General features: G+C 42.5%; 1 protein-coding gene across 8 annotated transcripts in view; it reads right to left on the bottom strand.

The window, feature by feature from the left end:
* Window positions 1-24,686, bottom strand: part of CALD1 (caldesmon 1) — a 188,303-nt gene that overhangs the window by 64,568 nt on the left and 99,049 nt on the right. The window contains exon 1 of one of the 8 annotated variants that reach the window (XM_019825832.3): window positions 11,366-11,598. The exons of the other annotated variants lie outside the window; for them this stretch is intronic. Coding sequence (XP_019681391.1) covers window positions 11,366-11,418 — 53 coding nt within the window. The 5' untranslated portion in view covers window positions 11,419-11,598. Of the gene's footprint in view, window positions 1-11,365; window positions 11,599-24,686 lie in introns of those variants that run through there. 8 annotated transcript variants of the gene reach the window in all.

Here is a 24,686-nt window from a genome sequence, read left to right as displayed (position 1 = left end):
CAGACAGCCTGTCGGCGGAGGACCCAGATGTCCCGATTGCCCCAATATCCTCTGGCCAGCTGGCATTTTAACTGTACTGGGAAATTATTCCACATATCGCTGATGAATTAAACTAAGGAATATTGTGTTAAACTATTTAAAATCTTCCAGTCCTTGTGGATTGAACTGTGTTGTTTAAAAATGATACGTTGACGACTTAACTCCCCCCTGCCTCACAAAGTGATCTCATGTAGAAATGGGGGCTTTAAGAGGTAATCGAGTTATGATGAGGTCATTAGGGTGGCCCTCACCCAATATGATGGGTGTCCTTATAAAAGGGGGAAATTTGGACACAGAAAGGGATATTCATGGAGGGTATAAACTATGTGCAGAAAGAGAGAATGTCATGTGAAGGCAGAGACTAGATTGATGAATCTACACCCTAAGAACTGCCAAAGATCGCCAGCGAACCACCAGGAGAGAGGCCTGGCATACAAACTCCATTGCAGCCCTCAGCAGGAAACCCTGTCTGTTATGTTCAGCCACCCAGTAGGTAGTACTTTGTTACAGCAGCCGTAAGAAACTAATACAGTATTCAGTTTAAGGCCTGAATGTTCTAATTTGTTAACAATTTTCCCCCTACAATTTCTAGCATTTTCTACTGTTTATTTAGGTCAGTGGTTCATTACATGTGACCAGCAGTCCATCCATCTGATTTCTTAAAATGCCTTTTATTGTAACTTACAAATCTAACCTCTCGTATGCTCAATTTTCACTTTTGGTGTGTTCCTTTTGCTCTTCTCATACCTGGGAATCTTGGTTAGGGATTTACCTGCAGCTCTGAGGTAGGATCATGAAACTCTGGCCTTCCTGGGCTCCCAGGGGCAGCTGGATGGCTGAGCCTCCACTCCCTGGATAGAGGGAATGTTTTATAGGATTCTCTCCCAGCCCCTACATCTTCAGATCCAGGAGAGGCAGACTCATAATACTTCCCTGGCCCAAAACTAATGTTGAAGTAAGGTCAGAAAATTAAAAATGTATACAGGGGAGGGAGAGTAAGTGGAAAATAAATCTTTCCCATGACACTAACTCCTTATGGGCCTGGAACACATGGTTCAATCTATGACTTCAAGGCTATTTCCCTTGGGCTGAAACCTAGAGGTTGTACATGCTTCCTGGCTGCCCTTCACCCAATGAGTTTAAAATGAGGGCTCCCCACTAGGCTTCAGTCTGAGGCGCTTTGGCCCCTTTGTGAGCAGGAAGTGTTCACTACTCGGCTAACTAATACCAGAATAGGTATTATCAGGCGTCTCTAGGATGCACATAATTTTCCCAACTTTTAGAGACCACAGCAAACTTTAAAATGCAGAAGTAATGGTCAGGTTTGTTACATTCACTTTTGGGAAGTCTGTATACTCATACTATATGTTGAATTGTGTCCCCTCCAAAAATATGTTGAAGTCCTAACCCCCAGGACACCCTCAGGCTATAATCTTACTTGGAAACAATACTTTTACAGTCATATCAAGTTAAGGTGAGATCATTAGGGTGAGCCCTAATCTAATATGTCTGGCATTCTTTTATTTTTCGTTATGTATTTATTAAAGAATTTTTTAAATGTTTATTTATTTTTGAAAGAGAGACAGAGCGTGAGCAGGGCAGGGGCAGAAAGAGAGGGAGACACAGAATCTGCACCAGGTTCCAAACTCTGAGCTGTCAGCACAGAGCCCGACCCCACGAGCTGCGAGATCATGACCTGAGCCGAAGTCGGACGCTCAACCAACTGAGCCACCCAGGCGCCCCTGTCTGGCATTCTTATAAAAAGGGAGGAATTTGGACACAGAGACAGACACAGAGGGAAGACGATGTGAAGAGAAATAGGGAGAATGTCACGTGCAGTAATGGAAGCATCGGTTCTATGCTGCTGCCAAACAGGGAACATCTGGGGCTACCAGAATCTGGAAGAGGCAAGGATTCTTCTCATACAGGATTCAGAGGCCCTGCAGACACCTGAACCTCAGACTTCTAGCCTCTAGAACTGTGAGACAATTAGTTTCTGTAGTGCTAAGCCACCCAGTTTGTGGCACTTTGTTATGGCAGCCTTTGGAAGCTAATACAACTCATCACGCGCTTTTGTGATTACCCAGAAGCTACCTCAGATTCATCGCTGTGGCACCCACTCATGCCAATAATTATCACTGTCAACCACCCTCCCTGCCCACCTCCCCACAACTTTTTGAGCACTTACTAAGTGCCAGGCACCATGCTAACCATTTCACATGTGGTTTCCTCTTCTCATACATGAATAAGCTGAAACACTCAGCAAGATTAAGTAATTTGCTCAAGGGCACACAGTTAATAAGACGATGCAACGAGAAGGTGAATCCAAGTTTTCTGGATTGTGAAGTCAGTGTTCCTCATTCATACTCTCCTCGCTTGTGAAGATCACTCAAGGGCTGGTGTCTTCCAAATCCCTGGCAAACAAATCCCCTCTTCTTACTACGTCCTCCTTTATGACGTGTCTAGTTTAGGCCAAGTAGGAGAACCAGTAATTCTGTATTTTGCCCCCAAAGTCCACTTTCAGCAAGTTTCCTTTAACTTCAGAGTTATCCAAAGTATAGCAGTATGGGTTACCATTTTTAAGTAGTTAGTAAATGGAACAACTCAAAACTGAGACGAAGCATTCCTCTGATTTTTCTGGGTTAGATGGATGCTTCATGGATGGATGTGACACGTCAATCACAAACCAAGTTCGGCTGCCTTTTGCCCTAGCAGTAGTTGCTCACTGTTGGCATAAGATAGCAAGCTACCCCTCCTCTGGGGTTTTTAGGAAAGGGGGTGCTCAGAGGGAAGGGAAAGATAGGAAATGTGATACAGATTAAGCACCCGCTGTGGTTTACATGTTTGCATAGCTAGTTCCACTCTTCATTAAACCTGCAGGGCAGATTTTCTCTTCTCTTCTCTTCTCTTCTCTTCTCTTCTCTTCTCTTCTCTTCTCTTCTCTTCTCTTCTCTTCTCTTCTCTTCTCTCTTCTCTCTTCTCTTCTCCCTTTCTACTTTTTTTTTTTTACAGGTGAATAAATTTAGACCTAGTGAAACTAAGTGACCTTCTCAAGGTCACACATTTCATAACAAGTAAGGTCTAAACACAGATGTGGGGGGCGCCAGGGGGGCTCAGTCGGTTAAGCATCTGATTTCGGCTCAGGTCATGATCTCACGGTTCATGGGTTCGAGCCCCATGTTGGGCTCTGTGCTGAAAGCTCAGAGCCTGGAGCCTGCTTCAGACTGTGTGTCTCCCTCTCTCTCTGCCCCACACCCGCCCCCCCCCTCCCCACCCCCGCTTGTTCTCTCCCTCTCTCTCTCTCTGTCTCTCAAAAATAAATAAACATTAAAAAAATTTTAAACACAGATGTGGGAGTCAGGATATCTGGCTCTAATTTCTCATCTGTCAAGAATGTGCCCATTTTGTGCTTGTGAAAGCTGGGTCTGGCCAATAGAAGGAGAACTGAGACCCTTTCCTGAACTAGCGGTGCTGTTTCCCTCCAGAAAAGTCATCAGTGAGAGGGCAGAGGTGAGAACAGTCCCTCTTTACAACCATCCTTTCTTCTCCCAAGGCTCAGTATGTCTCAGCACCCCCAGGCCTCACTTATTCATTAGAATATTGTGTGAAAAGTCTTATTTCTTTTTTTTCTAAAGTTAATTTAATTTAATTTTAATTTCTTTTTTAGAGAGAGAGCATGAGTGGGTGAGAAGCGTGGGGGGGGCGAAGAGGGAGAGAGAGGGAGAATTTTTTTTTTATGTTTAATTTTTAAGAGAGAGAGAGAGAGACAGACTGAACGTGAATGGGGAGGGGCAGAGAGACAGAGAGGGAGACAGAATCTGAAGCTGTCTCTAGGCTCCCAGCCGTCAGCACAGAGCCCGACATGGGGCTCAAATTCACGAAGCATGAGATCATGACCTGAGCCAAAGTTGGACACTTAAACGACTGAGCCACTCCGGCGCCCCGAGAGAGAATCTTAAGCAGACTCCTTGCTCAGTGCAAAGCCTGAGCTTGATCTCACAACCCTGCGATTATGACTTGAGCTGTAATCAAGAGTAGGATACTAAACTGACTGGGCCACCCAGGTGCCCCTGAACAGTCTTTTTCAATTCAAGTCTTAAACATATCACTCAAACTTATTAAATAACTGTGGAAATTATCTACCCATAAGCTACAAATGTCATGATACCGGCTTAAAGCTGGCTTTAAAAAGTTGCTTAAATTTTGTGTACTTTATGTATTTTTTCTTTGGAAAATACAGGGTAGTTATGAGCTGTGGCTGTTGGTGTGTGGGTATTGCTGATCTGAATAAAGAATGTCTTCACTCTTTACAAAGTGTCAAATTTATTTCCTTTTCTTTGGAGTAAATACAGTCCTTATTATATTACTATTTTATTTTCCCTCTGTTACAGAGTGAAAGGTAGGGTATTTTTGGAGAACTGAATTCTAGAAAAGGTGAGTGTAGACATTCCTTGTAAGGATCAGAAAGTAGTCACGGAAAGGTAAAGAAAAGATACGGAGAGCAAATGCAGCAGGCCAAGCTAGCCTGTAAGAGGCAAATGTGTAGGCACTCAATAGGAATTCACCAGCATAGAAAATACCAGACTGGAATACCAGCCTCTAAACAGGAAATCAGGACTTAACAGATGCATTCTAATCAATGTCTGTGTGAGATGAAGTTTACAAGAAAGTTACAAAGAAAAAGTGAAAGATCAATGAGAAAAATACCACATTTTCTCTAGAAGTTTATTGTTTTAAACCTTCTTAATAATTTTTAAACATGTTAATATTTGTTTAAGGTCTGTTGTTCTTATTTTTTTTTTTAATTTTTAATGTTTATTTATTTTTGAGAGAGAGAAAAGAGAGAGATAGAGAGACAGAGCATGAGTGGGGGAGGAGCAGACAGAGAGGGAAACACAGAATTTGAAGCAGGCTCCAGGCTCTGAGCTGTCAGCACAGAGCCTGAGGTGGGGCTTGAACTCACGAATTGTGAGATCATGACCTGAGCTGAAGTCAGAAGTTTAACCGACTGAGCCATCCAGGTGCCCTGAATGTCTGTTGTTTTTAATAAAAAGTCTTTAAAACAGCAGAAATTAGTGTTTATAAATCCAGCAGGCTAGAGCCGATACTATCAGGCAAAGCATACTCCTGCACAAACAAGCTCACGAGTTAAAAGCCTACTGACCACCTACCTGCTTCCTTGCTATTGTAACCAGAAAAAGTATTTAACGGCAGAGGAGCAAGGATGACCCAGCTGAGCTCCCAAATAAAAACCTGGTTACAACATCACAAACAAATGCCACTCTGAGATTTTCACTTATGAAGTTGCATAATATTATAGCCCATGCAAGGATCTTTTTTCTGACTCTATAAAGAACAAATGGTCCCTCCAAGTTGTTCCTCTGATATTAAATTTTAATTGGGAAAAATAAGACTATTCAACAATAACTGGCACTTGTTTTGTACTCAATAGTTTCCGTACACTTTAACGCACATCATTATACCGGATGGCCTTGCAAGTTACACAGAGCAAGCCTGACCATCTCCATTTTATGGCCGTGTGGCAGCAAGCTGACGTGGCTTCCTTGAGATCATGGTGCTGATCACTGAAGGAGCTAGACCAGAACCTAGACCCTCTGATTCCCATCTGAAAAAGCCTTTCCTTGAGCCTCCAGGCTGACTCCTGCAGCGGCCGGCCGGTGTAGGCTAGCCGAGCTTCCCAAGCTGCTCTGAAGGCAGCCAGTTGAATCAAGATCATGTGATATGTGGGTTTCGAGCTTCAGTTTGGGACTCAATTTGCAGCTTCTGAAATCTACTTAGTGGGTCATGACCAGCATTTTTAAATGCAATTAAAAAGCAGAGAAACTATTAGAGGGCAGAAATCTAAATCACTATCTTGAAAAGGACTCTCGCACTGTTGGTGGGAATGCAAACTGGTGTAGCCACTCTGGAAAACAGTGTGGAGGTTCCTCAAAAAATTAAAAATAGACCTACCCTATGGCCCAGCAGTAGCACTGCTAGGAATTTACCCAAGGGATACAGGAGTGCTGATGCACAGGGATACTTGTAACCCAATGTTTATAGCAGCGCTTTCAACAATAGCCAAATTATGGAAAGAGCCTAAATGTCCATTGACTGATGAATGGATAAAGAAATTGTGGTTTATATACACAATGGAATACTACTTGGCAATGAGAAAGAATGAAATATGGCCTTTTGTAGCAACGTGGATGGAACTGGAGAGTGTTATGCTAAGTGAAATAAGTCCTACAGAGAAAGACAGATACCATATGTTTTCACTTTTATGTGGATCCTGAGAAACTTAACAGAAGACCATGGGGGAGAGGAAGGGGAAAAAAAAGTTAGAGAGGGAGGGAGTCAAACCATAAGAGACTCTTAAAAACTGAGAATAAACTGAGGGTTGATGGGGGGTGGGAGGGAGGGGAAAGTGGGTGATGGGCATTGAAGAGGGCACCTGTTGGGATGAGCACTGGGTGTTATATGGAAACCAATTTGACAATAAATTTCATATTTGAAAAAAAAAAAGAGAGAAAAGGTATCTGCACTCCCATTGTTCACTGAAGCATTATTCACAATAGCCAAGGGATGGAAACAACCTAGGTATCTGTTGATGGATGAACAGATAAAGAAAAGTGTGAGATAGATAGATGGATAGATGACTGAATATTATTTGGCCTTAAAAAGGAAGGAAATCCTGCCCTTTGCAACAACATGGATGAACCTGGAAGGCATTATGCTAAGTGAAATAAACCAGACAGGGGAAAACAAATATGGTATGGAATCACTTATATGTAGAATTAAAAAGAAAAACAAAAGGTCAGAATAAAATGGTGGTTGCCAGGGGTTGGGGGCTGGAGAAGACAGGGAGAGGCTGGTAAAAGGGTACAAACTTTCAGTTATAAGATGAATGAGGTCTGAGGATCTAATGCATAACATGGTGACTGTAGTGAATAATACTGTATTATATAACTGAAATTTGCTGAGAGAGTAGAACTTGAGTGTCCTCACAAAAGAAAGAAAGAAAGAAAGAAAGAAAGAAAGAAAGAAAGAAAGAAAGAAAGAAAGAAAGAAAGAAAAAGGTAAATATGGGAGGTGATGTACATATTAATTCACTTGATGGTGGGGGGGATCTTTCACAATGTATATGTATATGTATAGGTATAGGTATAGGTATAGGTATATGCATATCAAATCATCACACTGTACACTTTAAATACATTACAATTGTATTTGTCAATTATACCTCAATAAAGCTGAAAAAAAAAGAGAAGTCTGTAGTACAACTTTAAAAAAAGAGAAATATTAGGGGCGCCTGGGTGGCTCAGTTGGTTAAGTGTCCGACTTAGGCTCAGGTCATGATCTCACAGTTCCCGAGTTTGAGCTCAGAGCCTGGATCCTGCTTCGGATTCTGTGTCTCCCTCTCTCTCTGCCCCTCCCCTGCTCACACTCTGTCTCTCTCTCTCTCTCTCAAAAAATAAACATTAGAAAAAGAAAAGAAAAGAAAAGAGAAATATCCAAGGGCACTGTACATAGTAAGAGTGGGCACTGTTTTGTAAAATACTTGTTTCAAATACATTTATGTGTGGGCATAAATGTACGATACTGAGTCACAAACTTAAGTGTATTATACTTATTTTAAGGGTAACTTAAAAGAAACTTGTATTTCTTTCAGACGATCAGAGGAAAAAAGGAACGAGGGAAAACACGAATGCAGCTAAACTGATCAGGCGGCTGGACTGCTCTGCTGGCAGCCGGAGCCCCGAATGGACCTGGGAATGTGGGTGTTGTGAGGGGCAGGGGGGCTGGAAAAAAGATCCCTGCTGTCCTGAAGTGGGCGGGAGGTTAAAAGACAAGATAATCTTGAAGCCAGAACCTGTGTTTGGTCCTTTTTTACGTTCTTAGTGCTTAGTCCGGCAGCACTAACTGGCATAGGAAACCCTGAATGAATATTTGTTGAATGAATGCATGGAAATGAGTAAGGTTTACAGATTTTTAAAGGCTCCTCTTAAAAATTCAATTAGGCTTGGAAATGAATCCAAGCAGTCTACATTTATGAAAAGCTTGTTTCCAAAACCTTAATTTGCAAATTGGTTTTTGGAACTTCAAACATCATTATACATGGCAGTTGGGATCCCAGGCCAGCCCACAACCACCTTTTTAAGCCTGAGATATATCTGAAGCTAATACTGAGAAGCAAAGCTGCGTTTCCATGGGAAAAACGCATCCACATCATTCCAGTTAGGAATGCCAGGAAGCAAATTAGCCTCCAGATGGCAGAGAAGCACCTCCCCTGACCCCATTCCTCTTGCTGCAGCTGGACTGGCCTCTGCGAAGCCATTTCTGATGGGCTGGGAGGGAGGCGAGAGGCAGCACAGTGTGAGAGCTCATTTCCTATATAATGCCCTGTGTTTCTTTGATTCCACGGTTTTAAACTTTGTGTACCCTTCCACATTTGTTACAGAATGTGGCACAAGAACAAAACTTTTGCATCGTCAGGATACATAAAAGCATACTTCTTTATGAGAAACATGACTCTTAATGGACTAAAAGCATGAATATTTACAAGAAACATGAAATTTTGACTAAAGGAAGAGACTTCATGAGTGAGGGCTTTGGGAAGATGAGAAAAGTAGTGGTGAAAATATCAGATTGCAAGTGACAGAATCTCTCAATAATCTTACCAGAAACAAATTACATAGCACCTTGAAATCTAAAGACCTGAAAGGCCATTCACACCTGGCCTGGAGATAACATGGCTGTGTGTAGGGTCTGGCATTCAGGAATTTTAATGTGTCCCATAGAAAAAAATTCTGCCAATCTTGCTTTGTAGGCAATGAAACTCAGATAAATTATCTGATGCAAATGTGGAGGAATTTAGAAATCATTTTGTTGGGCATCTGTTTTGACATTTAACCTAATACTTCTTCCAAAGCAAAAAGTGCTGAAATTTCGTATGTTCAAATGACTCCAATGAAAAGTGTGAACCTGGATGAACTGAGTTTGGTTTATCTAATAACAAGAAATTCAAAGAACTTTTTTTTTTTTTTTTTTTTTTTTTGGCATCAGCACCAAGCTGGAAACTGAAGATTCAAAGATTCAAAATAGTTCTGGCCTGCATGTGAATTGCCATCTCTTGTAGACAGCACAGGCATGCCCACTACTAACTTGAGTACGAGGCTAATAACATAGGGCTGGACAAAATTTATTAGTGCAGAGAGAGACAGGGACTGAGGAAGGTTTGCGGAGGAAGGTAAAATTTGACTGGGGCCTTGAAGGACAGGAGGGAAGTCCGAAGCAGACGTGGTAGGTCGCCTTCCTCCCGCCCCACTACCATCCCTTCTCCACCCCACCCCAGCCTACCCACTCCAAAACTTCTCTGGAATCCCAGGTTTCCATGGAATAGTTCAGGAGCCATTGATCTTGTTTAATGCCTTTATTCCAGATGAGGTGACCGAGGTACATGCGGGTGTTCCTGTGTAGGGAACAGAGTGAGCCAAGGCATGGAGGTGGCCGGCGCATGGTGAATTTGGGGAACAGCACGTGATCCAATTCAGCTGCAGCAGGGACAGGTCGAAATGGAAAGGAATACTGAAGGCAGATTATAGAGAATTTTGAATGCCACATTAAGGAGAGTGGGTCCCCTTCTCAAAGGTGGTGGGGGGAGGGACAGGATGAGAAAGGGGAGAGAGACTGAGGCCAAGACCAGATAGGAGGCAGTTATAATTGTCCAGGTGAGAGGCAATAACTGTTGAAGTTCAGGAAATGATAGAGTGAGTGAAGAGTGAGAGAGACATGGAGAAGTAAATTGATAGAACCACAGGCATGATGGAGCAGGAAAACTCGGACAACTCAGAACTGAGAGTTGAGAGAGAGACACAGGACACTGGTGGGTGTGCATGCACACAGATTGGGCTTTTTTCCCAGCATTCCAGGCCCTGTTGACCAGCTGTGTAACACTGGGCAGACCCTTTACTGTTATGTGCCTCAGTGTCCTCCTCTGAAATAACGGCATTAAAAAAGACCAGTGGCTTCTGAACTGTTCCATGGAGATCTAGGATTCCAAGGAAGTTTTGGTGGAGTGGGCAGAGTGGCGTGGGGTGGAGAAGAGATAGGGAGTGGAGTGGAGGTAAGCAATGGGGCGTGATTTGGGAGTGCAGTAGGGGAGGGGTCTAGGTCCTAAACTACCTATTCAACCAGAACATCTCTTGTACTTAACAGAATTCCTTGTAGCGTTAAATTTGCTTAAAACAAAAACAAAAACAAAACAAAAACCTAAAACAACTTGTTTGATAACCACTGGCCTGTGGAGATAACCTCTAAAACCCTTTGAGCTCTCACACTTGAGAGATGGCACTTATCGAAAGGGGTGATCCAAGATATCTGCTAATGTACTGGAGGTAGGTCTCATTTTCGGGACCCCATTGAGTTCCTCTGTTTATTTGATTAACTGTTGCACAAACGCTGGAACAACTGGAACAACAATTGTCATGCTGAATCGGTGCCAAAACTCTCAAAAATGGGAAAGATTTACTGAAAGGCCATTTGGTATTCTTACTCTTGTGTGGTACCTTTTCCCAAGACCCAATAAGTTTTCCAAACCTCATAAACACCAGCGTGAAAAGAGCTCTTGCCTGCAGTACAAAGGCACTGGCTTCATTACTGACTGTTGTCTGGCTTTGGGTAAGTTGAGTTACCCCTCTGGGTTTCGTCTCCTTGTCTATAGAATGAGAACATCGCAGCAAACAATCCTAGAGGCCCCTTCTAGCTTTAACATTCCACAGTTTCATGATTCTAAACCTTGGAGCCTGTTATCTGAACAATTCCCTGATCAATTGCATGTGCTCTCAATCTTGTTCGGTCACAGTCAGATGGTCAGTATATTAAGGGCTTTGGGCTGTTGACTTTAAGGATTGGGCAATGTGTGCTTTAGCCAAGATCTCTGATTCCTGCAAATGGATCATTCTGAGCAAAGGGCTCAGGTCTAAATTAACAGCAGATCTTCAGAAACACAATACTTTGTGGATCAGTATTTGCAGTAGAGAAACCCTGTGCCTAGGTAAAACCCTTACAAATGGTCTACAAACCACCATAGAAATGGAACCGAGGAAAACCAATCGAACAACCACAAAGTTTAGACCAGAAAGTTTCATACAGGTCTGAAATTTACACACTGCCTGCCTCCCTTTGCCTCCTGATTTCTCCTCTCCCCTCCCTCTCCCACAATTAAATTTTTTTCTTTTCTCTTCTCTCTTTTATAAGAACAATTCCTTTGTAAAAAGAAAGAAAAGAGAAAAATTTAAAGCGAAGAGGCAAAGTGAGCACTCACTGGGAGAGCGCGGCCAGGCTGCGTCTTCCCTGCAATCCGGATCCCCCGAGCATGTCTGTAGCTGGAAGGGGTGGCGGGTTGCTGGAGGTGCTGAGACTCTCCTGGCAGTCAGGGCGTGGGCCGGGCCCCCGGAGGTGCCATGTTTTCTGTGGCTGAAATGCAGTGTGCAGGATGCTCCGGTGTTCTCCCTTTGTGTTAACACTTTGGTCTGTCCCTGTGACGAAAGTCTGGGCTTGTCCTCAGCCAAATCTACTCCTCCCCACCCTTTCCCTCCGCATAGGATCATCAGAGAGCTGATTGTTATTTTTTACTGTAATCTCTCTAATAGAGGCCCATCCTGTTTAGACTGTAAAGGGTGAAGATTGCTTCGAGATTTCCAGACTGTTATTAGTGGGTACTAGGGGCCAGGATTCTCAGTAGCTTTCATGAAGACTTTATATGATTAATTACAATTATTCCAAGGTAGAGAACTAGTCAAAGGAAAAGACAGTGATCCATGTGCTCAGCCTTTTGGAAAACAGTTGATCATGGGATCACTTGCGTGCCGAATCTCACTCTGAAGAGATCAACAGAAATCAGCCCACCAAAAAGTTCACATGGGTGCAGTTCTCAGGCCCTCATTCTGAGCTCTGTTCTCAATTAGCATTGGTGTAGGTGCTTTCCAAAGCAAACAGTTCCCACTGAGAAATCAAATCTGAGAAACTCCTCTTAGCCCTTTTATCCAGGGAAAGATGGATGCATGATAAAAAAAAATGCAAACCAAGGCAAAGGGAAGAGAGACGGCTCTATCAGTGATCTGCTGGGTTATACGGGGTGTTTGGCGCTCATGCCCCTCGGTAAAATGAGGGCAACAGCCTGCCTAGGAACATGTTGCAACAGTCTGCCTGGTCTGCACCCATCGCACTCTGGTGTGGTGATCTCATCAGCCAAACCAGGCAAGGGAGCCTGGTCAGCAACAGCTTGGGAAGCAACCAAATTCCAGTCCCTGAGGAGGGGGTGGTTGTTGATTCTATCTGGAGACGACATTCCCTCTGGGCTTGAGTTATGAATACGTTTCTTCATCTCTAACAGGCAAAGATCAGATTGGTGCTGCGGAACGCGGATGCATAGGACTTTCGGTCAAATGAGTAGAACAACTCAGTTCTCACAACAGAAGGTTGAGATGAGTCTTTTGGTAAATAGCAGGAGAAGCCATCAACTCCACACACTGAGAGCCCCCTTCACAGAACGAAAAACATCTTTTGAGAGCTACAGCTTTGTGTCACAAACAAGGGCGCAGAAGCACAGAGCGTTTGAACAGTTCGCCAATGTCAGGGAGCAGAGCCACATCATTGACCTTTGTACTCAACTTAGAGAAGTTTCATTCAGATAGGTTAAATGCTCTTGTCATTTCAAGCAACTAGAAAATTTTGGTTGTTTTCCTGCTTAAATACTATGCTGTCATCAAAGTCAGAGTTTATAGAGTAAATGCAGTTTAATGAATTTCAAAGTTAACTATCTCCATGTATCATGACATATACACATTTAAACATCTCTCTGATTATATATATTGTCACTCAACATATGCTGACTATATAACATTCATGAGACACTCATAAAAATAGAGCTATGTCTGCCTCAACAGAATTCTCACTGACCTGGCTTGAGTTTATGGCTCCAGAGCTGAGATAGAAACATGTATCGGGGCATTTTGCTATGCTCCTTTCTACCAAATTTTGCACATTGATTTTTTTTCCCTTCACCAAGCTCAGTGTTCTGCTGTGGCGGGCAGAATGATACTCCTCCCAAAGATATCCATGTCCTAATCTCTATAATTTATGAATATGTGCAATATGCAAAAGGAACTTTGTGGCTGTAATTAAGTTACAGGCATTGATATAGGGAGATGATCCTGGATTCTCCAGATGTGTGTACAATCTAATTGTATGGGTCTTTAAAGTTGGAGAGCCCTCTCTGGCTGTGGTCAGAGAGAGAGGTGACTACAGTGGAATGGCCAGAGAGATGTGACATTGCTGGCGCTGAGGATGGGAGGAAGGGGGCCAAGAGGCCAAGATTGAGGGCGGCCTCTAGAAGCCAGCAAGGCAAGGAAATGGGTTCTCCCCTAGAGCCTCCAGAAGGATGACGCCCCGCCCGCACCTCGATTTTGGCCCCTTGAACGTGTGTTGGGACTTGGAAGCTTTAGCATGGTAGATAATCAGCGTATGCTATTTGAAGTCACTGAGCTTGTCGTTATTTGTTACAGCAGTGATAGATAATTAATAAATAAATTTGCTTATGGGCCTCATTTGACCTTGGGAATTCATTTCAGCTCCTGATTTCCCCTTCCTCCCAATACACTCCAATCTTAAGGTGGCAAGCATAGTTTGGCTATATTTGGAACGAGCTCATAAAATGGAGTAGCTTGGAAAAGATTCTGTTATTTTTCCAGATCAGTCTTATCTCTCTCTATCTCTTTCATCTCTCTCTCTCTCTCACACACACACACACACACACACACACACACACACACACGCAGGCACGTGCACCTTACCTTCCATGGGGGAGAGCAAGAATTTGGTAATCTTCCACTAACACGCTGACATTCATGTACTAAAAGTATGCTAGTGGTGAGCTGTGTAAAGGATATCCACCAAGCTCTTTTCCTAGCCCTAAAGATAATAGGTAAATCATTCACACTCTTTGTTGGCACCTTGTTACTAATGAAATGTATTTGGGAAGTAGCTGTCTGTCTTTAGCCTGTGATAGTACAACTAGCAGGTGACCCAACTTGTGCTACTTAGTAGTGTACCGACACAGCAATAGTGAAGAGAGAAGGGAGTTTTGGACCTGGGTCAGATACCGGTGGGAAATAGGAAGAGCACAAGGGCCAACGAAAGGGAGTCTGGATGCATTTGACAGGCAGGGAGAGAAGTGAATCGTGAGCTGAGGGCAAGGCTAGAGTAGACAACAATTTCCAGGCAGCCCTCTGGGGGTCTGGCTAGCTGGGGCTGCAGAGGCAAGATGAGAGGAATTAGGAAGAACACACCAAAGGCTAATGTGCTCTCACTGTGTAGCACAGACATGGGTACTGAGAGCCCTGCTTCCAGAACTGGTCTCTGAGAACTGGATTAATGATCATTCACCAGCACCACGAAGGATGGAGGCAGTCATGCATATGTCAGCAAGACAGTGGGTGTCTCACACATGTGACATTTCAGGACTATGTTACTAAGGAAAATGGAAGTCTGGGCTAGTCTCAAATTACTCATAGCATCCTCCTTTTCTGGATACTTTATTTAATTTTTTATCAAAGGTTTGAGGGAGGTCAGTGCAATAGAAAGGAATAGCTCCTACCACAGGGTGGTCCTTTATTAATAAAATATGATTTAAAAAAATAACTTAACTTCATGGAGGTAGGAGACTGGACCACATGATCTGTTCCAGACTTTACAGTCTGCAATGGTTGTTTGAGAACAGCTTCTACCTTGGAACAATTCCCTAGGGAAAAGTGAGGTATGTGGGAAGTGCCTGTGTCCTGCCCTAATGCACTTTAGACACACACACACACACACACACACACACACACACACAGCCACTTATTTCCTACAGAAACTCAAACCCCAAAGAAATCTACTCCCTTGAGAGACAACAGTTCAATAATTTAAAAGGGATTTTTAAAAAGCCTCTTGAAAAATACTCTCTTATAAAGAAATTCCTAGACTCCATACTCTTAGAATGAGGCAAAATATCTTGCCTAGATGGCTGCTTATCAAGGGGTTGATAGGAATGGGGTTCCTGGGTTGTGCAGTCGATTAAGCATCCAACTCTTGATTTCGGCTCAGGTCATGATCTCATGGGTTCATGAGTTCAAGGCCTGTGTTGGGCTCTGTGCTGACAGCTGACAGGCTGCTTGAGATTCTCTCTCTCTGCCCCTTTCCCTCTCTCTCACTGCCTCAAAAAAGAAAAATGGGGTGGGGTACGTTGGATAGGAATGGAAGTGAAGGGGTTAACTACATATCAGCAGGCAGATCCTATTTCCTTCTTTCCATGGGCCCCTTGTATTCTTCCCTCCACGGCTGATGGCATCTCACTACCCTCATGGCATCGAACATGTTCACTTGAACGATATTGCTTTGCATTGTCCTGTGATCTTGCATTTTAATGGGTCCTCCTAAGAAAACTTCCCATGCAATACTCCTCCCTTTATCCATGTCCCATCACAGAAATTACAGACTCCTCTTCTCTCTTTATTCTTCTTTCTACCTTCCAGTAATGCCTTTTCCTTGATTCTCCTGCCTCACTGCATCTTTGCTAATGTCTTCCTAGTTCCTGCTGTGTTTTCCTCTAGGGATCCATGGTGGGCTGGGTGGGGGTGGAGGAATGAATGGACTGTTCTGGAAAGTCATCCTTTACCCTCACCCTGCCCTCCCCGTGCAACTCACTGTCCTTAATTGGTATCCTTGTGGCCTTTGCTGACACAATTCTCTGAACTATTCTTGGTGTGATCTGTCCGTAGGCTTGTACAGTATCGTGTGTGTTACATTCTCTTATCTCTCACAATGGCAGCCATGTAGTTTTGTCCCAACATGTTCCTGCCTCGCCCCTTCTCACTTAACACTATTTCAATTTTTACTACAAGCCAGTCACCCAGGGAAATGCTGTGGGGGATCCAAAGATGAGGCGGTCAGACTCAGAGGGAGGTAAGGTATGTATACAAACACTGTGATACAAGATAGAAAGTGAACGACACTCTGAAGGCAGTGGGGCTAAAGTACTAAGCTTCAAAGATGGCATCCTGTGATCAAGGCCCCAGTATTTAATCACACTTATGCTCAATTTATTCTGTTACTGAACTGTACTTCCTGTTGCCAAAATAGAAACCCACTTATCTCTATCAGGGCCACAGGTACTAAATCATGCTTTAGCCTCATCTTTTCTAGGCTACGTGCCAGTGCCTATTTTCCATTCTTTTAATATCAGCCTGAAACATAACAACTCTTCAAGCGGGAAACCAAAATTGGACATAATAAAGGCTTGACCAAGTCTGAATGTGCCTGGATGAAGGCCCAGTGCTGCCTGCCACGTTCCTGTTAACACGTCTTGAACATCGTTTTCACATTGATAATAGCATCTCTTACAGAGATCATTCATTCATTTCTGTGCTAAATACAGGATTGTTTTTCTTCCTCTCCAGATCTGTTGCTTTGTCAGTCTATATCCAGCATTTATTGTAAAGCTAGTTTTGTTGTTATTATTTGACCTTAACATAGAAAGCTTCATACTGTTTTCAGAGGCCCATTTTTCAACTCTTTCAGGACATTCTGTATTGTATTTTTCTTGTTGAAGGTCTTAGTAAATGAGGAACACATAACCTGATTTCAAGAAGGGAGAAAAAGATCTTTCAAAGAGCACCTCCCTGAATTTCAGTACCTGGGAAGTCTATCTATTTGAGGCAACATGAAGTTCAAGGTTCTAGATTGCACTAACGGTGGGTTTCTAGATTTCTTTCTCCCCTTGCTAGGCTGTGAGCTCCTTGAGGAGAAGTACGGTGCCCAACCATCTTTTTGACTCTCCCCTTGTTCCAGTTATCACAGTGCTTGGCAGAGAGCAGGGCTTCTGTAATATGTGCCGCATAAATGAATTCGTGCACGTGGCTTCATAATGAGCAAATAACTACTTTGACCAAGTGGATTTATTTTTTTCTGTAGTTGAGTCAAGATGGAAGGATAAGTGATGTGAATGGTGGCCTGGCCTTCAGTTTCATGGTGCCCACCACTGGAATTGAGATGAATCTGGGTACGACTGAGTGGTAAAGCGGGTCTGGGTGGGGAAGAATTGCAGGGAGGTCTGGGGAGTTGTTTGCTATCACATGCCTGAACCCAACCCTATCGCCCCAGGTCTGTGCCCCGAGGAAAGGTGGACTGCAGGGAAGCTGAAACTGTTTCCACAAGGTGTTTGCTGAGTCTAGGCCAAGCTTTGGTGCCTGAGTGACACAGGGTAACAGAGCAGAGGATAGGGCCAGCATCCCTACTTCTGTCCAGAGCACAGCATGGTTCTAGAATTCTGGAGGACGGAAAGGAAAACAAGGCCACTTTGGTACCTTGAAGTTTGGAGCATAAGGACACCAGACGGTGCCTTTGACACAGAGGCCCAGGGTCTCAGGGCGGGTCCCAGGGCAGTGGCAGTGGAGGGTCCTCTGCAAATGCCTTCATGCAGAGTGGGGGCCAGGGCCTCACTGAGATAGGGGCCTGCCAGCAAGAAGTCATGGGAGGTTGCACAGGGTGGATGAGTATACCATTCGTGAGCTTAGGTGAGACAGATGTCCAGAAACAATCAGAGAGGACTTTTTTTTTTTTTTTTTTAATTGGTGGTGGAGTGGTCATCCTGCACAAGCAGGTAGCTTTAAGAATTATATCATTAGTGGGGTGCCTGGGTGGCTCAGTCGATTAAGCATCTGACTCTTGATTTTGGCTCAGGTCATGATCTCACAATCCATGGGTTCGAGCCCCACATGGGGCTCTGCACTGATGGCACAGAGCCGGCTTGGGATTCTCTTTCTCCCTCTCTGCCCCTCCCCTGCTCACGCTCTCTCTCTCTCTCTCAAAATAAGTAAAAACTTTAAAAAAATTAAAAAAAAATTTATCATTAGTAATGTGATCCTACTGACACCCATAGGCAGATTACGATTGAAGATACATGGGTAACAGCTATAAGCGCTCTGTACGTTTTTAAAATTATGTTTTATTCTGAAATCTTTTCGACAAACTGAAAGGAATAAGGAAAATTCTATGTGCTCACCATCCCCCTTAGAAATAAAATCTTCAAAGTAACTTAGCACCCCTGAGTGCTTTTTGAGAATAGCATTCTGTCCCTTTCCACCTAGAAGTAGCTACTTTCTGGAATCTGTGTCTAAACCACGACTCAGTTAAAAGGAGGGCATGATACTACAACTCAGTTAAAAGGAGGGCATTCTCTCCTTCCCAAGGCCAGCCCTTGAGTCCCAGCATTCCATTGCTGACTCTTTCCCTTAAGCATATCCTGACCCCTGGTTGTATCCCCACTGGCAACTTCACATACATCTCCAATCAGTGCAATGCACCCTAACATTTATCATAAAGGGAACTTTTGTTCCGTGAAAAGATGATTAGCATTTGCCACCATTTGCCTGATATTTCCTGAAGTTTTCTGCTTTTACCCAACAAAGCTCTTCCTTCTCTTTTGCCTAGAATGTCTTTTAAAATTCCCTCTGCTTCCCTGAATTCCAGTGATTCTTTAAGAACCAGTGTCTAGCCCCACCTCTATAAAGTCTTCCTGCACGTGACTTTCTTTCTTTGTACTTTGCCATCTCAGGAGGAAAGAGGAGACTATTTGAGCCTACTCTTGTTTGCGTGCATTTGAGAGAATTATGTTGTCATGTATGAGTCAGCCCCTCTGGCTAACTTGTTGTGAAGCTCCCTATTTCTGTTTAAACTCTTTTGCAACAATTATTTAGATCTGCTCTCTAAGCTTTTTTTTTTTTTTTTTTTTTTTTAAAGTCTGGGTTTTTTAACCAGCTAGACTATTCTTTTTTCCTGGAGAGAAAAGTTTCTATCTTAAGGGGATCATGCCTCCAACTCCCCCTCTGCCCTCCAGCTTGAAACACATCTTTATTTTATTTTTTTCCCAATATATGAAATTTATCGTCAAATTGGTTTCCATACAACACCCAGTGCTCATCCCAAAAGGTGCCCTCCTCAATACCCATCACCCACCCTCCCCTCCCTCCCACCCCCCATCAACCCTCAGTTTGTTCTCAGTTTTTAAGAGTCTCTTATGTTTTGGCTCTCTCCCACTCTAACCTTTTTTTTTTTTCCCTTCCCCTCCCCTATGGGTTTCTGTTAAGTTGAAACACATCTTTAAAAACAATGAAATAGTGCTTGGAAATACGGTTCTAACAACAATTGCTTGACTGAATGGTTGCTGGTACACGTCTATAAAACCCTGCTTCTGGTCTCAGTGAAAATAGTTACATATACCCCTATAATTCTAGGAAAGAAGTATGTACAGGAAGGATATGATTTCTACCCAAAGGAAATTGAATCTAGGCCATAGTGATATGCTTTAGAATGTAGAATTTGTTGTCCATCGATACAACTGAACTGGAAGGAAATTAAGAAACTATCATGAGGACTCTAAGGATTCTAGTTTAAGAGAAAAGGTCAAATCTTCAAAGGAAGCATGTTAGTTCATAAGCCACATAATTCTGTGTGTATCACTCTTGTTCAAAGTATCCAAATATTTCCACAACCATAAATTTATTTGCTGGTGTCCACTTTCTGCATCTGGATATTAAATTTACACGTGGCTTTTACAGCTGGAATCAAATCCAGATTTTTTTGCGGGGGCGGGGGGTGGTGGTTTAGGCCTGGAGTAGAGCATGTACTTGTTCTTATTGCTAGAGAAATAGTTCATCATGTGTTTTGGATACTTTGGGTATAGTGTTTACTGTGTACATTATATGAAGAACACTTTGTTAGGTACTGTCCTATTTTGTAATTAACAGATCACACGAACCAGTACATGATTATGATACCGGTCTATAGATAGAAATAGATGGATGTACACACAGAGGCTTATTTATTCACTGTTCACCAAATAATCTTTTGTGGGCAGGGATCTTTTCTCACCAAATAAATTATAATCTTTTTGTGGGCAGGGATATTTCATAATACCTTGCTGGCACCTGATACAGCCTCAAACATACAGCAGATACTCAACAAGTGCTTGCTTTTCTCTCTCTGGGTTAGAGAGGGACAACAATGGAATAAAGATGCTACATCAATAAGTCCTGTGGGCTGGTCCTCCTAGAGGCTTCTCCAGAGTGGTCTTTTTTTTGAGATATTCAGTGCAGTACAGGATCTAGAAGCTTTGCTGCACCAGCAACTGGGTTTTGGGAGTTCTTCAAGTTGACAGGTCTCAGGAAGACTGAGGGCTTCCAGACTCACAAGACACTCACATGGACATCAGAATGCTAATTAATGCCAGTTAATTAAGAGAACGGATGACCTCCCTCTTCAGTGCCTGGAGAGCTCTCAAATTCCCACCATTCCCCAAGCCATGATGTCAGGAAGCCTCCCAGTCACCAGAGACTGCTTCATGGGTAACGAAGTCAGAGCAAAGGGAGGTGAAATCATCATGAGGAGTACTTTACCCAAGCCAAGGGAGGACCTGAGAAACACCTCCCTCAGTGGAGAGAATGCTTTTCATGTCACAAGACTGAATGAACCCTGAGATTCAAAGTCCTCATTTGGATACATAGATGAGTTGGAGTGAATATTCGTGTCCCTGAAAAATTCGTTTGTTGAAATCCTAACCCCCAATGTGATGGTATTAGGAGGTGGGGCTTTGGGGAGGCAATTGAAGGTCATGGAGGTAAAGTCTTCATGAGTGGGATTAGTGCCTTTATAAGAAGAGACACAAGAGAGATTGCTTTTTCTATCTCTCTCTTCAATAAGTGAGGATACAACAAGAAAATGGCCAACTGCAAATTAGGAAGCGGGCCCTCACTAGATACTGGATCTGCCAGCACCTTGGTATTTGGACTTCCCAGCCTCCAGAACTGCAAGAAATGAATGTTTGTTGGTTTAAGCCATCCGGTCTATGGTGTTCTGCTAGAGCAGCCCCGAATGACCAAGACAATAGATTAGTTGCTACACTTGCTTGCACCTGGGAGAACTAACGTAATTAGACACTTATGCGTGTTGAATTCATTGAATTTATTATAAATGTTCTTTTGTAGAATTTTTGGATGCCTTTATGGTGGCAGCTTGACACAGGAGATTAGAAATAGACTAAGTGCAAGCGTTTCAGCTTTAACATGTTACTTTGCTTTGAAGTTATTGAAAAAATGAAATCAAGCTATCATTAGGATCAAGGCAGGAAAAGCAAATAGAGCTCTTTTTTTTTAATTCATTAATTTATAGACTAGAAGCAGGCAAGTGTTTCAGTGAAAACCTTTAATTAAAAAAAATCATATCCATTTTTCTCATTTAAAAGCCAAGATCCATCTGGAAAGCTTTTTAATCTTAAGACCTCATGAAGACAACAAAGAAAATAGATAATACTGTTATAGAAAAAATAGTGGACGTTTTAAATTTGAGATCCAATGATCTGGAATATGCATCCAGCTTTTTAAAAATGTTTCATTTATTTATTTTGAGAGGGAGTGTGCATACACTCATATTCATGAGTGGAGGAGGGACAGAGAGAGAGGGAGAGAGAGGTTCCCAAGCAGGCTCCGTGCTGTCAGTGCAGAGCCCGATGCAGGACTCGATCTCACAAACCTGTGAAATCATGACCTGAGCTGAAATCAAGGGACACTGAACTGACTGAGCCACTCAGGTGCCCCTGCATCCAGCTTTCTAAAACACATTGGAGGGTAGAGTGCTGATGTAATCTGAGATTCCCCGAGGTATTTTAGAATTCAGTGTCTTTTTAGGATAACTTTAAACCAACTTGCCTTCTGACTCTTTCTCAGTGGATGTAAGAATTAGAAATTAAATTAAACATTAAAAGATACATGGGGTCCGTGGGTGGCTCAGTCGGTTAAGCGTCCGACTTTGGCTCAGGTCATGATCTCATGGTTCATGAGTTGGAGCCCCCTGTCAGGCTCTATGCTGACAGCTCAGAGCCTGGAGCCTGCTTTGGATTCTGTGTCTCCCTCTCTCTCTCTGCCCCTCCCCAGCTTGCACTCTGTCTCTGTCTCTCTCTCTCAAATAGAAATAAACATTAAAAAAATTAAAAGTTACAATTTTGAGGCTATTCTACAGTACTTCCAGTACTTCTGGTATTCCAGTTCATTGATTTTATTAATTACAAATTTTATGTGAATGAATTAACCAAAGGGCCTACTTTTATAATCAAGAAACTTGATGCCTACTGTAGAATGTGTTGTACCATAGTCAATGTTTACTGAATTAATCTGAATCTTAATCTAGAGTTTTTACTAATGGTTATTTATAAGTCCTCCTCCTCCTACTTCTACAATCATACTTTTTAAGGTGTATGTATTTATAAAAACGTAAAAAAGGCCCCACTTCACTGAAAATAAAACTAACCCCACGTATCTTGGTTAAATGGATTCTAATATATGTCTTCTTTTTTTCTTGGTTCATCACTACCTCCCAATACTAGAAAACAATCCACTATTTAGACTCTAAACTTGAGACTCACCTTGTATGTTAAACACTCTTTATTTCAAAAGGAGTGTTGACAAATGCTAGCCTGAGGTTGGCTCTACCCCTCACCTACTTCTGCCTATCCTCCTGGATTAACTGAAGAAGTTCACTCCTCTGGACAACAGACTTGGTCTTTCATAAGAGAAGTTTTTGATCATATAGTTTGTTCACTGCTGCACTCTTTAGGGTTTGGTATAAACCCGGTAATTTGATAATTACCAGGTCTTACAATGCAAATGTTAGTTGCAAGCATTACTAGGAGTTTGGATATTAAACACTCCAACTAAAGGGACTTGATTCTTAGCATATTGTCATTTGGCTCCATGATACAACTTAAGCATAATGATCAAAATTATAGGAGGCAGAAGTACAAGTATCCTTAATAACTAGAGAAATACATGAGTTTTTTGTTTTTTGTTTTGTTTTTTTTTTTTGTATCTCTAGGGAAAAAGATAGGGAGTCAAAAGTCCAGGGGCTCAGCAAGGTAGTGAGGGAGGCCCAAGGAAGATATGGGTGGTGTCAGTACTTGGAGAACACCATGAAGGTCACTAACATTTCCGCCTCCCTATAAATATTTTAGCGAACTGAGCAAAATCTACCTTGGTACATACATATGAATTGAAGTAGCTGTTTATTCATTATTCGTTTATTCAACATTGTGTACTGGTCTTTGGGGAAATAAAAGTAGGTAAGGTGTAGTTTTTAATCTAGAGTTGCTCTTAATTTGGTGGGTTAAACAGATACATGAACAAATAAAATAAAATAGTAACATAAAATGGTAATAATTAATACAAATAGTAATATAAAATAGCACATAATATAGTAATAATTAATACAACTAATTAATATGAATAATAATATAATAATTCACATACATTGAAAGAGCCATGGGAAACTCAAGGTGGGAGGTCACTTTGACAGGGGGCCTCTTGGAAGATGTTTTCCAGAGGATGAGAGTTGAGCTGGGCCTTCTAGCTGCATAAGAGTTCACCAGTTACGAGACGTTGGGGAGAGGATACTGGTGTGGAAGATGACAGAATCCCGCTGAGTCTGAAGATCTTTGCTAACTTACATGCAAAACCACACAAGTAAGTGACTGACAGCACGGTTTTATTTTGATTGGGATAAAGCCATCATTTTAAATCTTTGGAATTGTCTCCTTAATTCACATACTCAGGGAAAGGAAGATAAAATGGCTTTGCTTTTTTTTTTTTTTTTTTTCTAAACTGCAGTTGAGGCCATAAGCCGTCTCCAAGGGGGAAAGGCTCTAGGGAAAGTGACAGGTAACCTTTTACAGCATTTTCTCTGTGCCTGATTTTTGGAAGCCTAGAACGCCTGAGGGCCTGTCAGATCACATAAGATAGCTGCGTACGGAGTATGAAAATTCCTTTGGAACCCAGTGTGTGACCAGCATGAAACTTGCAACCCCACATAAAGTAAAACAGAAGTGAACTGACTTAATTAATCATGCATGCACCTCTACATAATAAACATGTCATGTGAATCACCCTTTCTTTGCATGTGGTATCTGATAATATCTCATTTAATTTTCTCAGCCACCCTGAGGAGTGTTAGTTCTATTTGACAGATGAGGAGGTCCAGATCTGCTCAACTTTTATCCAGTGTGTCCTCTTTTATCCTTGATCTAAAAGGTATTTTTGTAGTCAGAGGCAGTTCTATGGGCTGGGCACAGCAAAATGCAGAAGAAAAACCACCAGAATTGTAATAAATGACATAGTTTCCAGATTTGACCTAGCCACGGACTGTGGGCTCCTGGAAATGTTAGCAAGTCTGGGTTCAATGATTTGGATTTTCAAACTCTTTTCAGAGAATATAGGAGAGAGAGTCTTAATTTCTGACCATATAACCCAATGGGATACCAGAATATGTCTCTTAGCAGTACTTCTGCACTCAGGCAGAGTTCTCATGGAAAACCAGCTCCTTTCTGCAGGGGACACTCCCCCCCCCACCCCGCCACCGCCCCCCCCCCCCCCCGAGCCTTGGTTCAGCTCTATCACAGCTCTGACAAATGCCACAATGAGATAGAACTTATAATCATGTTCCTGTGATGTGATGCACTTAGAGATGAAAGCATTAGGAATTTCCATCCTGCCTCAGTCCCGAGT

Source organism: Felis catus, chromosome A2, assembly GCF_018350175.1.
Source record: "Felis catus isolate Fca126 chromosome A2, F.catus_Fca126_mat1.0, whole genome shotgun sequence".
Classification (NCBI taxonomy): Eukaryota; Metazoa; Chordata; class Mammalia; order Carnivora; family Felidae; genus Felis; species Felis catus.
Note: the sequence above shows the minus strand (reverse complement) of the source record. Positions and strands in the feature narration are given on the sequence as shown.